Source organism: Bicyclus anynana, chromosome 10 (genome assembly GCF_947172395.1).
Source record: "Bicyclus anynana chromosome 10, ilBicAnyn1.1, whole genome shotgun sequence".
Classification (NCBI taxonomy): domain Eukaryota; kingdom Metazoa; phylum Arthropoda; class Insecta; order Lepidoptera; family Nymphalidae; genus Bicyclus; species Bicyclus anynana.
In genome coordinates, this window is record NC_069092.1 from 13,728,686 (window position 1) to 13,744,139 (window position 15,454).

At 37.6% G+C, this 15,454-nt stretch overlaps 1 protein-coding gene across 1 annotated transcript in view; it reads left to right on the forward strand.

The window, feature by feature from the left end:
* Positions 1-15,454, forward strand: part of LOC112048003 (C3 and PZP-like alpha-2-macroglobulin domain-containing protein 8) — a 242,446-nt gene that overhangs the window by 148,367 nt on the left and 78,625 nt on the right. The window contains exons 5-6 of the mRNA XM_052883732.1: positions 3,698-3,823; positions 14,892-15,115. Coding sequence (XP_052739692.1) covers positions 3,698-3,823; positions 14,892-15,115 — 350 coding nt within the window. The remainder of the gene's footprint in view (positions 1-3,697; positions 3,824-14,891; positions 15,116-15,454) is intronic.

Sequence of the window (15,454 nt, forward strand, 5' to 3'; positions counted from 1 at the left end):
AATCTCAGCCCAGTTAAGTTGGAAAGTTGGTAGAGTTACACCTCCACCAATCCGCATTGTGGTGCAGTACTCTAAACTGACTGATTTGTACGAAAGTATGGATGTGAATAGAGGAAACAAAGGAGATTGTCTACCAATAAGGGATATGAGATATGCAAGAATCATTGTAGAAGGAAAGGAAATGACGTGGTCTACCCAATAAACACTTCAGGTATATACCTACCAATATTACCAATTATAATTAATACCTACCAATATTCTCTCAACCCATATATGGCTTACTGCTGAGCTTGAGTCTCCTCTCAGAATGAGAGTTAGGCCAATAGTCCTCCACGCTGGCTCAAGGCGGATTGGCAGACTTCACACTCGCAGAGAACTAAGATAATCCTCTGCTATGCAGGTTTCCTCACGATGTTTTCCTTCACCGATTGAGACACGTGATATTTAATTTCTTAAAATGCACACAACTGAAAAGTTGGAGGTGCATGCCCCGGACCGGATTCGAACCCATACCCTCCGGAATTGGAGGCAGATGTCATATTCACTAGGCTATCACGGCTCGTTATGAACATATTTATGTAAAAACCAAAGCTCGATTTCGTGCCCTAGAAGTGTAGAACTAAAAGCTAAGTTAAGTGAGGCTTGTAAAGTAGCTAGTAGGGAACTTTACATTATTGTCAAAGTTGGAAGGCTGGGTAGGTTGCGCGGTGCAGTAATTAATTACAGGGCGAACGCCATACATTACGCCGGCAACTGCTTTAGCCGGATAAATTGTCTTTCAACTGCTTCACGGGGATTTGTGGCGTCGATTTTTATTGATGGGATCACTTGAAAGCTTTATTGGCAACCAATTGTTATAACATAATATCCATACAACCGATTTTCGTTTGTTTTGATGTATTTTTGTAATAACTCTTATTTATAAATAGTTAGTTGAGGTCGTGGTAGCCCAGTGGATATGACCTCTGCCTCTGATTCCGGAGGGTGTGGGTTCGAATCCGGTTCGGAGCATGCACCTCCAACTTTTCAGTTGTGTGCATTTTAAGAAATTAAATATCACGTGTCTTAAACGGTGAAGGAAAACATCGTGAAGAAACCTACCTAGGCATACCAGAGAATTTCTTAATTCTCTGCGTGTGTGAAGTCTGCCAATCCGCATTGGGCCAGCGTGGTGGACTATTAGCCTAACCCCTCTCATTCTGAGAGGTGACTCGAGCTCAACAGTGAGCCGTATATGGGTTGATAACGACGATACATAGTTATTTTAACCTTAGATATTAAAAAGATGTCAGTGTCAAGTATGAATACAAATTAGTGCAATAGTACCTATCAACGATTTCGTTTGAAACATCTTAAATGTTTACACAAAAATCAATTACTTTATGATAAAAAACTTTGTAAGGAATGATAATTTAAAAAAAGCAACTGTTAAGTTTAAAAATATTAAAATCATCAATTTAAACAGTGATGGAATGATGGCAGAAGTGGGTTCGACGATAAATTAGCGGGCGGAAATAGAACCCAATGACTTCTTCTTCTTTGTCGTTACACTTTTGACAGAGTGGTCGTGGTCGTCATTTGGGTGTGGTGGCAAGGCTCACTACCCGTTGCCATTCCTCCCGTAGTGTGGCTCTCCTAGCACATACGTGGAGTGATCCATGGAGAGCAGTTTTCACTTGATCAGTCCAGTGCATTGGTGACCTCCACCTTTCTTTGCACCACAAGACTCTCTATGGACGTGTCATCTCTTCGTGTGATATGACAAAAGAAAGTCAGTATGCGACGTTAGACTATGGAAGAAAGACGCTGTTTGATGCCCAGTTCTTGGAGGATTGAAATGTTGGATCGTAACTGTGTCCAGGATAAGCCAAGCATTCTTCTGCAGCACCACATTTCTAGAGCGTCTATCTTTTGTTTCTCGCTTTCTCTCAGAGAACCCAATGACACTCGGGTCATAACTTAAGCCCGTCTCCATAATCTTGGACCTATTCAGGCTTTAATTATCAATGTTTACCACAAAACCCTATTGTTTACGATACGATAAAACGAACATCAAATAGTATTATGGGCGAGTTACAGTACGTTTACTTTACCCCCGAATATAATATCAAATAAAGCGTAAATAAAACATGAAAAGAGTAATACCATAAATAACCGATAAGCCTCTTATAAAGGGAGGCAAACAACACAATATAGGGAGGATTATTAAATATAGCACGTACATGATATCTTCTATAACTTTTTCATTATACTTTGTGATATGAAAGCATTCAAAGTTCAAAAAAAAGAAAGCATTCAAGACTTCGTCCGCGTGAAATCCTACCCCTACCCTACCCTACTCCCACCCTACACATAAGTATCCTATGTCCGTCTCCTGGTTCTAAGCTACCTCTCTACCAATTCAGCCGTTCTTGAGTAATAAATAGTGTAACTAACACGATTTTCTTTTATACATATACCTAAACGGTATGTGTGGATAAAGATTTGCAGAGTAACAAAAATGTAAACCATTTAATAGTAGTGGTACGTAGGAAGAGATGCTTTTATCGCAGTTTTATCATAAAAATAGAGTACAACTTGCTATGCTCCAGAGAGACGTTTATAATAGCATTTTGCGTACCTACGAGTGAAAGAGAGAAAGCTTTAATGGCGAGCTTAGGGACAAGCTAATACCTATAAAGTTTAAAACATTGTTATAATGATATTATATATATCTGTAACCTTTACGTTGACGACTTAATTGTTATGGGACCAACTAACCAAATACGTTAACTGGTTCGGCTATGGATCACAAGGTTTAAGGTTATGAGATCACTAGTAGACGCCGCGCTGTTTCACCCGCGTGGTCCCCGTTCCTGTAGAAATACGGGGATAAAATGTAGCATATAGCCTTCCTCGATAAATGGGCTATCTAATACTGAAAGAATTTTTCAAATCGGACCTTCCTGAGATTAGTGCGTTCAAACAGACAAACAAACTCTTCAGCTTTATAATATAAGTATAGACTAGACTTTTCTTTTTCCCAAAATCTTTTGAATTGTACGGAGTTTGAAACGGTTGTTTAGCTTGGGACTTTATAGTTAACATTTAATAGCAGTTGTTACAGAGTCAATATAATGTAGATGTAACGTAAGGTGGAAAACACTAGCCTAAAAGATGCTACTTGGAAATTCTGACTTCGGGAGAGAGTTCCATACCCTAGCCATGCGTATAAGAAACGAAGAAGCAAATCGCTTCGCACGAGTCCTGGGGATGTCAATGACATAGGGATGGAAATCTACCCGGCGTCTTGCAGTGCGATGGTAAAAAGGTGAGGGTGGCACGAACGAAAAACGAAAACGCTCTCCGAAATGTATTAAGTCAGCCATTGACGGCTTAGATAATTTTTTAAAGATACTCTCGGTATTTTACTACTATAATGAACGCCATTGACGATCAATTATTCTCACGTTTCTGCAGCGCATATGGCAGCGAAGACGTTTCATAAGTCCAGTCATACACGCAGTGACCAATACACGATCAGTTATAGTCGTGGGTGCTGCAGAAACGTGAGAATAATTGATCGTCAATGGCGTGCATTATAGTAGTAAAAATACCAAGAGTATCTTCAAAAATTTATCTAATTATGTTCCACTGTAGGTATAGCTATTATTATAATAAAGGATGAGTTATCATTTGATCTGTTATTTTGTTGCAGTAACTTTCTGGATACTGGCGCTAGACCACGACCTTCGGCTGGTGAGAGACGAGATCGCCTACATAGCGCTCAGTGACCCTGCCGGTACTAAGGTCGCTATTTGGGATCAGCTTTCCATGGACGAAGGTAAGATATGTTTTCCTTTAAATCATTTACAAAAGTGTTGCTAATTTAAAAATAAACTTTAAAAGTAATTAAGATTCACAGAAGATTGTGTCCTCATACGCACGAGAGTTAAAAATGCGATACGTTAAAACCCAACGTTTGCGCTTTTATTTACGTTCTTAATTTAATTCATGGTCTACTTCCAATGCCTAAATTTGAAAATGCATCACAGCTCGATTAAAAAAACGTCGTGTTTTAAAAACGCTGTCGTTTGAACATATACTTGGGAATGAGTTTGTTGTATTTCAACGCTTTTTAAACGTCCGTTAAAAAAGCTCGTGCGAATAAGGGCTAAGACTATGTGCTTGAAAATATTTTTTTTTTAATTCTTTACAAGTTAGCGCTTGACTATAATCTCACCTGATGGTAAGTGATGATGCAGTCTAAGATGGAATCGGGCTAACTTGTTAGGAGGAGGATGAAAATCCACACACCTTTCGGTTTCCACACGGCATCGTACCGGAACGCTAAATCTCTTGGCGGTGCGTCTTTGCCGGTAGGGTGGTAACTAGCCACGGCCGAAGCCTCCCACCAGCCGAAAGTGTACATGTATTAAAGTACCTTGTACTGGCATAACCACGCGGTTTACCCGCGTAGTTCTCATTTCCGTTAGAATACGGGGATATAATATAGCTTTTGCTACTTCTTGATAATGATGGAATACTCCTATTAATGGAAGATTTTTTTTAATCGGTCCAGGAATATTTCCTCTTAATAACATTAGTGTATTATTTAAAGTTTGACTTTAGACTGTGTGTAAGCTATATCCGTATCTATCCATACAATCATTGACGTGATAAGTATATTTGTCACAGAATCTGAAAATATGAGTAGTTTCCTTCTATTTTCATGGAAGTCGACGTTTTCCAAATTTCGACGTGAACACAAAAACGTTCGGTAGGTTAAAAGACTATTTATAATCGGAAATTGGATCTGTCAGAGTTGATCCCCGCTGATGTAACATAGAAAGGCTTTTAGACGGCAAACATTCCGAAGGCTTTGTTGATCTAAAGTTAAAGGTTGAGTAGCGTTTAGATGTTTCATTTAAATAAGAGGTTAGTCGGGATATTGAGTAACGGTTACTTGTTTTATCAGATAAAATAACAAAAGACTGTGTTAAATGTTATATTAAATGATTTTTTGCGGGTTAAAAAGTAGCCTTTGTTCTACTTCAAGGTCTAATTTATCTCAGTACCAAATTTTATCTGTCCTGTTATGATGTTCCTTCATGTTACACCCACAAATGTCTTACTCTCTTTTTCTTTCTAGACAATCACTATAAAATATTATTACAGCAAAACCTTTTGTTATCTATTTTACTTTATCTTAATCACACTAACACTAATATTATAAAGGCGAAATTTTGTGTGTTTGTTCCTCTTTTACGCTGCGGCTACTAAAGCGATTTGGCTGAAATTTGGAATGGAAATAGATTTTACTCTGGATTAACACATAGGCTACTTTTCATCCCGGAAAAATCATTGGTTTACAAAAATGAAATTTGGCAGGGAGGTAGTTTTAGTAAGTGGGTATCCGCTAAGAACGGATTTGGTGAAAGGGTTGTATTAAGGAGGTCTAACAGCGGATGAAGTCTGCTAGTCTAACATATTTTAAATAGTTTTTGTTTATTTTATTAAGTTTCACCAATTGATTAGTAAAACTATTTGAACGTTGGATAGAAGCAGACGTTACTTTGTGGAAGTTCATCATGATTATATAATGATTTATTTATTTTGCTATCATCCGCGAAAAGTCGACGAACCCATGCGACAACGTCACCCACAACTCTACAACGTGCAATTGCACGTTGGTTCATCGACTTTTCGCGGATGATAGCAAAATAAATAAATCATTATATATTTGAACGTTAGCCAAGGCAGTTGAGTCGCCAAGTAACAATGGCAAACTGAAACTCCATTAACGTCTGCATACCGCGAATGATTAAGTTTTGCTAACTATTCAAACTTACGGAGCTTTCCATGGCTTTGTTAAAGATGCGCCTGTTACTTGGCAAACAAATTAACCTAAGAAAATTACTATGTTCTAAGTAAACTGCTAGAAACAAAATCAGTGTAAAGTTTCAGATTGTGATAATACCACATTAGGTTATAAGTTTTTAATAGTTATTGTATATGTATACTTATATACTAATATATAAAGCTGAAGAGTTTGTTTGATTGAACGCGCTACAGGAACTACTGGTCCGATTTGAAAAATTCTTTCAGTGTTATATAGCCCATTTATGGAGGAAGGCTACCTAAAATCCATCCATCCATCTTAATATGTAACATGGTAGCTAGAATAGCTTTTAAGTGAAAAATTTGGTTTTTCTGATTAAAATTGTCATCTTTAACAACCTATCAGCTTACTGTTCAGCTTACTGTTGAGTCTCCTCCAATGTGGATTGGCAGACTCCACACTCGTAGATCATTAAGAAAATTCTTAAGTGTGCAGGTTTTCTCTCGATGTTTTCCTTCACCGTTTGAGAAACGTGATATTTGTGAACGATATATTTAAAATGCACATAACTGAAAAGTTGATAGTGCATGCCCTGGACCGAATTCGAACCTACGCCCTTCATATTGAAGGCAGAATTCATATCCACTAGGCTATCACGTTTCACTTGTCATGTGGCAATTTAAATAATACTATATTTATAAAAATGTATTTTGTATATATTTTATTCTATTTTATTTAAAAGAGTATTTGCCATTTTTTTTTTTTAATATGACCAATATTCCCATTCCCCTCCAACTAGTCAGGAAAGACTGTATTAGGTGTGGGTACGACAATAGACCAACGGGGCGAGGATCGAACCACCACCCTTCGGTGATGAGTTCGACCGCTCTTACCGTTGAGCTATTGAGGCTCTACGGTATGTACCTATTAAGTGCTTACAAGAAGTAAATTAGTAATGAAAGACAAATTGTAATCAGAATAAACTGAAACTCCATTAAGGTTGGCGCACCGCAAATGAGTGGGACAAGTTTAGGAACTATTCAAAGTAATTGTTCCGTGTCATTGTTGCAGATACCGCTGTAGCTTTAGAACGCTTTCAACTGAATTTAATAAGAAACTACAGTTTGAATTGCGAAATAATTGTCAGTACAATACAGATACTATTAAGTCAACGTTAAGCTTTTCATCTTAGTACTTAACTAAGAAATAAAAACTAGAAATAATAAGCCAAAGGCGACACTCACAGTGATTTAATGCATCGATACGCTGATGATGTATTTTTTATTTGTATTTAACATTTTCCCTTCGTCGTCATCAACCCATATTCGGCTCACTGCTGAGCTCGAGTCTCTCAGAGGGGTTAGGCCAATAGTCCACCACGCTGGCCCAATGCGGATTGGCAGACTTCACACACGCAGAGAATTAAGATAATTCTGTGGTATGCAGGTTTCCTTGCGATGTTTTCCTTCACCGATTGAGACACGTGATATCTAATTTCTTAAAATGCACACAACTGAAAAAGTTGGAGGTGCATGCCCCGGACCATAATTTGAACTCACACCCTCCGGAATTGGAGGCAGAGGTCATATCTACTGGGCTATCACGGCATGGGCTATCACATTTTCCCTTATTTACTTAAAATGCTGCGAACACTGACCTGAATCGACTAGTGTCCCGTGGAGCCAGGCCTGATCCGTAGTCTTCTCGATAGGAATAGGTCGTTGATGTGTTGTTTTTCTTCACGATAATATGTCACCACACATTAGATAAGTAGATAGCACAACAAAGATTAGTAATAGTATGTCTTTTTATCGCGATATTATAATTTTTAACGGGAATGTGTTGATAGTTGGCCTACGTTTGGTGGGTAACTGATAATATTTTTCAATTATTGTGGAACGCTTCCTTCACTAGAGGTCGTGTCCACAGTAATCAGTCTATTAGAAGAAAAAATCGTCCTTGCCTGCAAATTCGCATAATGTAAAGCAATGATGCAGAAGCATGCTAAATTGGAAGAGACTAACTTATTCGGCTAATTTTCTACTAATCAGCATCGTCTCGGGTTGCTAATTAGTCTTCTTTTGTTGTAGTATGATAACTTGCCACAACCAAAGCCTATTATATCACATGTGCACAAATATGTGCGTAGACACAAGTGCACTCACTGCCTTAAAGAAAAGCAGGCCGGCATGACATCAGGTATTACGTGTTCCAAGAAGCACGGGGTACTAACACCACGAAATGAAATTTCTGGAATGAAGAAACCTTAATCTAATTGTTGGCTTGCCTCGAACCTTGGACCACATTTTCACAAGCCGAACCTAACCATGGAACCAATGAAGCAAATGTTGTAATCTTTTATCTAAATAACAGCGTGTTTAGCTAACCCCTAGCAGCGTCGATGGCAACAGATCTGACGGAAACTCTCTAATTGCAAAGTAACTTTATTGTTGTTCTTTGTCCTCGCGGCAAAGTTACGAGCAATCTCGCAAAGTACTGAATGTCGTCTCGACACTGTGTGGATAAAAGTTAAAGCGTGCGAATATCGTATATTTCTTTAATCTAATACTCGGTACCGAATGTTTTTAATCTTATTTGTGGCATTTTTGTCAACTGCGCACAACTTAACTTGTACACCAATATTTCTACAACCCCCTTCATGGACGCTTTGATTTATTATTCAGTTAGTGATCCAACTTACATTTATCAAAATTGGTGAAATGGTTTAGCCGTGAAATGAAGAAACTACTTTCGCAATTATAATATTCGTCCTGTCCGTTATGTGTCCTCATATTATGCAAACAGACAGATTTAGAAACTACTTTCGCAATTATAATATTCGTCCTCCTTCAGTCATGTTCCTCACATATTATGAGAGTCGTGACCACCTCCACCACCCTTTGATTCAGTGTCACGCCATTTTGTCCTGTTTTCGGCAACCCAGGGCATTGTATACCGTGTGTGTAGCGATAAAGCGTTCCGGTACGAAGTCGTGTAGAAACCGAGAAGGGGTGTGGATTTTCATCCTCCTCCTAACAAGTTCCCCCGTTTCCATCTTAGACTGCATCATCACTTACCATCAGGTGAAATGCAGTCAAGGTCTAACTTGTAAAGAATAAAAAAATAATAATAATCAACGGTTATAGGGAAAACTACTAAATCATTTTTATTTAGATACTTTTACGATCATATATATGTATCAAATTCGTATCGCAAAGTGATCTTTAATAAGTCACGCTATAAAGGCAACGGAGTTTCCTCAAAGCTCTCTCTAATTGCAAAGTAAGTTTGTTATTGTAACTCATCCTTACAGAAGAAGTTATGACCAATATAGCAAACTGTAACTACTCCATTTTGTTGGGACGGCGGATGTTTGAAGTTGGGTCCGGCTTTCATATTTGTTTACAAAATAAACAATATGAAACTCGCAATGTTTGAATTTTGACGACATAGTTTACGGAGTTCATTAAAAGGTAAATTAATTATATTAGTTTACTTAAGGTTAACTTACCTATGTATAGTGTAGTTTTAAAGTATTTATGTTTATATGTTTAAACGGTAAAATCTTAGAAATTAGATGTACCATGTGAATGGTTAGTTATTTTATATTATTATTATTATTGTATAATGATAATAAATAACTCACTTTAGAGAAATATATCACTTTAGAGATAAGGGCGCCGTTACACCATTGTTTGTATTTTTACTTAATTTGTTTTGTAAAATTTTGTTATTTTGTTTTTGGTGTAATAAAGTGTTTTATTATTATTATAAATTAATTAATAATCAAGTATTATTAATTATTATTTAAAAAATCATTAATAATCAAAATTAACTAATTGAAATTAATAAATATTGATTTGATTTGAAAAAAAAATATGTCTGAATTTGGTGTGGGCTCTTTTCGCGCTCTTTTTGCGCCCTCGTCACTGTAATTTTAAGTTTTCTACTTTAATTATCACTATTATCTAACAACATTGTCTGACGTTTCAAAGTGCCTAATAAAAATAATTGAATTTATTTAAAGTAAATACTTCAGTCGGTGACGGACGTAACAAATTATACTGATCTCTCCATAGTCAAATGTAATACATATCGACCGAAGCTTACAGCTGAAGCAATGGTACTTTCCTGTCACATTTAAAAAGTTTGCGCCAATAAATACGGGACCAAAAGCCCTATGATCCTAAATGTATAGTTATATTTTTTTTAATATGACCCATATTTCCATTCCCCTCCAACTAGTCGAAAAAGTTAACTTTGTTAGGAGTGGGTTCGACAATAGTACAGCGGTCGGTAATCCAACCACCACCTCTCGGTGATGTCTTTACCATTGGGCTATTGAGGCTTGTATTTCATCACTAATGTACTTAGATTCAATTACAACAATTTCATGCTGTGAAAAATTGTCAAACTTTCAAAGAACGTCGAATACACCGTTTTGTATTCAGAATCGGTCCTCTAAAAGCCATTCCATGTCATCGGCACGATAACCCGTGTCAAATTTTGATAGATTGGGTTCGCCTTATACGCCCCGCTGACTTATGACTGACAGTGTATTGAAATTCGTCTAGCCTAGCACTGGAGTTAAAAATTAAATTTGCATTGACATCCCTTTTGTTGCATAATTTTCTTCTCTAACGTTTCACCCGTGTGTAACCTTAGTAAGGGGTTTACCAGTTACGTGTCTTCATCAATCATGATGCATTCATTCATTGTTTTCATTTAATTTAAAGGCGATGATAACAAATAGCAAATAAGCATAAATTAATAAATGTAGGAACCTACTAGCTCTCAAATGAAATACTACAAATAAATGTTTTGTTCATTATCATTTATTATCATCATTATCAACCCATATTCGGCTTTCTGGGTAGCTTGAGTCTCCTCTCAGAATGAGAGGGGTTAGGCAAATAGTCCACCACGCTGGCCCAATGCGGATTGACAGACTTCACACACGCAAAAAATTAAGAAAATTCTCCGGTGTGCAGATTTCCTCACGATGTTTTTCCTTCACCGTTGTTGTTTTTTTAATCATAAAAAAACAACAACAAAAAATAATAAAAATCATCCCAGAAACTTAGAGAACTGACAAAAAAAAAATTAACAGTTTTATTTATGTAATAAATAGCCTGTAGATGTATTTATTATTTATTTATGTAATAAATAGCCTGTAAATGTAGAGCCGATGGACGTTGGGGTCCCAAAGTGCTGGAATGGCGACCCCGCACTAGTAAGCGCAGTGTTGGCCGACCCCCTACCAGGTGGACTGACGACATCAAGCGAGTCGCAGGGATTCGCTGGATGCAGGTGGCTCAGTATCGTGATGTTTGGAAGTCCTTACAAAAGGCCTATGTCCTGCAGTGGACGTCCATCGGCTGATATGATGATGATGATGATGATGAATAAATAGCCTACGCTTATGCTTGGCATTATAACAAATACGGGGTTAGTTCCAGTTTTTTTAGTGGAATCTGTACATCTTTGTATTTTATGAAGCCAATTTCATTTTTATTTTTTTTAAATATTGTCCAGTGTCGGATCAAGGATCCTTGATGACCTAAGCAATCTTCCCTTAAGCGAACAAAGAGCTAATTTAGAAAATATTACCTACCGTAGCCAAAATATGTATTAATCACAGACAATTTAAAATGCTCGGATTTACTTTTGTGTGCTTTTTGTTTTCTCGATTATCTCTGGTTCTAGACAGGATGCTCTAAGCAATTGCTTATAGCTTATAGGTTAATCCAGGACTGATATTGTTATTGCTCTTTTAATATAAGTTCTTTATCTCATATCTACTCAACCTCCCATATATTTTCAATACCCGTAATGTAGAGGAAAAGTTTTACAAGGGTTCGCCTCCAAAATTCGCCGATGTTATGTCACGGAATAAAATATTCCCCAGATTCCGGCATTTGTTTGTAGGGTCGCAGATTTATCAGAAGGCGTCACGGCGGCGGGACACGGAAATTCTTTTACGTAAGCAAAAGGATCGAGCACTCGCAGTACCACCTGATACCTCCCCTGGCTCCCCTGGCGTGTCAACAAGGCAAACCTTTTGCGATGTTGCCCCAAACCGGGCCGTAACTGAGTTATTGCGACGTGACTTTTCTAAAGCTTTTAGATTTTTGCCCAATTTTAGTGGGAGTTGTTTTTTTAGCTATTATTGTACAATAATCATTATATTTAATTAAAAGTCAGAAAAATTAATCAATAATAGGCAGATGGAGCGTACGGAACACGACTGTGTCGTAGCCGCTCCAAATACAAAATTCAAAAAGTAATACATTCTCGAGTCAGTACGATACGAAACGTCGCATCAGTAACTTTCAATATTATTCATGAAAATGGAGTATTTTTTATTGGTAATTATTGAATATTATATTCATTTACGTAATTGTTGTTAGTGTTAAATTTTTAAATACAAATTATGAAAAAAGTTTGTATATGTAGATTTCAAGGAGACGCGATACATTGGTTTTTTTATGGGTTTCATCGCCTTCACCACGCTGATTTTAAAGACTCACTCTGTATGATCTTTACTCTGTGACATAAATCTAAAATACCATGTCTATGTTAATTAATATCACCATATCATGAAGTTAAACGTTATCTTGCCATGTCCAAAATGTTTGACCTTTAAAATCAGCACTTATTTAAGGTTGTATATTTTAATACTGATAGCAAATTTCGCAGCCAAGCGATGTCTCTTTCGCGCCATGTCATCGTGACTCCGGGATTTGATTAATGACATTCAGGCACCCTCTTTAAAGTCATGCGTCATTTTCTCCATGCAAAAACTTTGAAACTGCCTTTAAATGTCATTGGGTCGAAAAATGTTGAGAAAAATGGGCACTAGTATTTTGTTAACGAAAAAATATACAGGCATTTTAAAAATTGTGTTCGATTTTGCAAAAGATTTTTTACCATGGCTGGTCTTGAATAGATATCTTAACTTGCTTTTAATACTTATTATTGATGGGATAGCTTGGTTTTTAAGTTGGAAACTATCACTTAGATAGAGCACTACTTCGCATATTACTTACTGTGTATGTCTGTGTTTATGCTACTTTACGTCTGCTTGTTTGACTATCCTAATTTACCTATTGTTTGACGGTAGAAATAAAGTCGTTGGTATTAGAAACTTCGTGAGGACTCCTGCATACCTGAGAATTTCCTTAGTTCTCTGCGTGTAAAGTCTGCCAAACCGCATTGGGTCAGCGTGGTGGATTGGCCTAACCCCTCTCATTCTGAGAAGAGACCCGAGCTCAGTAATGATGATGATGGGTAGTACACGGTCGTAGTAGTCAAGCTCTCTGTCTCATCATCTCCTTACCCTTATCCCACTTAAGTGGGGTCGGAAAAATATGTCAATCTTTTCCATTCGTTTCTATTACTCGTCAACTCATCATCCACTCCTTTTACACACATGTCCTCTTTCACACAATCCAACCATCTCTTCTTTGGCCTTCCTCTCCTCTTATGACCTTCCACTTGCACTCTGTCAAGCTCTCTGTCTGTGTCTCAGAATTGTACTACTAAACTAAACTGCTATCCTGAGCCTTATTTACGTTTTCTTCTGTGCGCCTAACATGCAACCAAAGATATTTCGTGGTATCATAGACAAAATATCAACAAATGGCGACGGAGTAGTCCCAGGCCAGCCCCCACTCTTTTGACCGGTTGTGCCATAAAGACATTTATTTATTTATCTTCACCAGATTCGTCGCATGTTAGGCGCAAACTCTTCATGAGAGAAATTGACATAGTTGTTGGTAATATATATATATATATATATATATATATATATATATATATATATATATATATATATATATCTTATTCTTACCTTGCCTTATCAGCCGCCTCATCATAGAAGCAGACTCACTTGAAAGAGCTACAAGCATCGATCGTAGATCGTTAGATGGGCCTCAAAGCGTCGCGGAATTGTCATTGGTTAAGCACATTAAGTACGTCATCACTCGTAACACATTTCTCTTTATTCATGTTGTGGCTTGTATTTTCACACTTCCAAAATAAACACGAAAGCATAATTAAGGGATTAAAATAAAAAAAAAACAGTTAATGTTTTTTTAAGTCCACGTCCACTCACAGCATGCGCTTGTTACGTACGTACGTAATATAAGAAGTGCGTGCACGTCTTTGGGTAATGACATAAAATTGTACATTCTATAGTAGGGAGGGGCCCATCTAACGATTTGTATCGATAGCTACAAGTATATTCTACTTGTTTCCCTGACGGTTTCTCGCGGCATCTCTTCTTACAACTTGTCGCGAATAAAGCCAAGGGCAAATTTAAGGGTCCAATAATACACAAAAAGATTTTCGCTCCACTTTTTGCCGACTTCACTTGACAGTAGCAGAAGGGCCTCACTCACAAAGTTTTTGCTTGCGGATATGACACGCGACTTACAAGAGGGTCACGAATGTAATTAATCATACGAGTCGAGACAGCGTGTACATAGAGTTCCTATGTTGTAAAAATATTTTTTTACTCTCATTTATTAATTACCACTTTTTGACATAATAATGAAACAGATTTCAAAGACGTATTTCAGTTATTTTCATTTTAATACAAAATTACTAAACCAATTTTCGTGAAAATTTAATGAGACCGATTTGAAAGTATAGGTATTCTTTCGAACAAAAAAAAGAATTTTCAAAATCAGTAATTAATGACGAGGTAACAAACATTGAAAAAAAATATACTTTTTCACTTGCTTGGAAATGTTACTTTAGCCAAAATTAGGAACCAAATGTTGTTTTTTGACGTGACAACGTCTTATAATTCGATGAAGCCGGCTGCACACTCGAAAAAAGATGACGTCATGCGTCGTTCCCTCGCTCTAGGGTTGGCAACTTTTCTTATAAGAAATAATGTATATTCTGCTCTATGAAGATTATTCCATTCCATCAGTATTTTCTTATGACGTTGTCACGTTTAACTATCGTCAGTAAACCGACTTAAGTTAACCGGCATGAGAACTTTTTAAGATGAACGTTTCGAAAAAATGTTGGTTCAAAATTGATTTATTTTTTTCAACAGGTGTCCGGAAGCTGAGCGCCATACTGGCTGCGGGTGCACGTTCCGGTACGTGGAAGATCGAGGCGCGCTGCGGCGGCGGGTCGGCACGCGTCGACCTCACCGTGGGAACTGGGCTGGGTAGTGCTACTCCCGCTACGCCGGCCGCAGAGCAGCACTACGTTGAACTGAAGTTCGCTGACAGTATGCGACGGAGATACAAGCCCGGACTTCCTTTTGTCGGACGTGTAAGTGTTTTTCATCATTATCAACCCATATTTGGCTCACTACTGAGCGCAAGTCTCCTCATAGAACGAGAGGGGTTAGGCCAAATAGTCCACCATGCTGGCCCAATGCGGATTGGCAGACTTCACTCACGCAGAGAGTTGTGAAAATTCTCTGGTATGCAGGTTTCCTCACGATGTTTTTCCTTCACCGTTGAGACACGTGATATATGACTGGATTCAAACCCATACCCTCCGGAATCGTAGGCAGAGGTCATATCCACTGGGCTATCACTGCCTAGAGTTTTTAAACATGAAATTTTAATTGTAAGTCTTTGGGCCCGGGAACAAAATATTTATTAA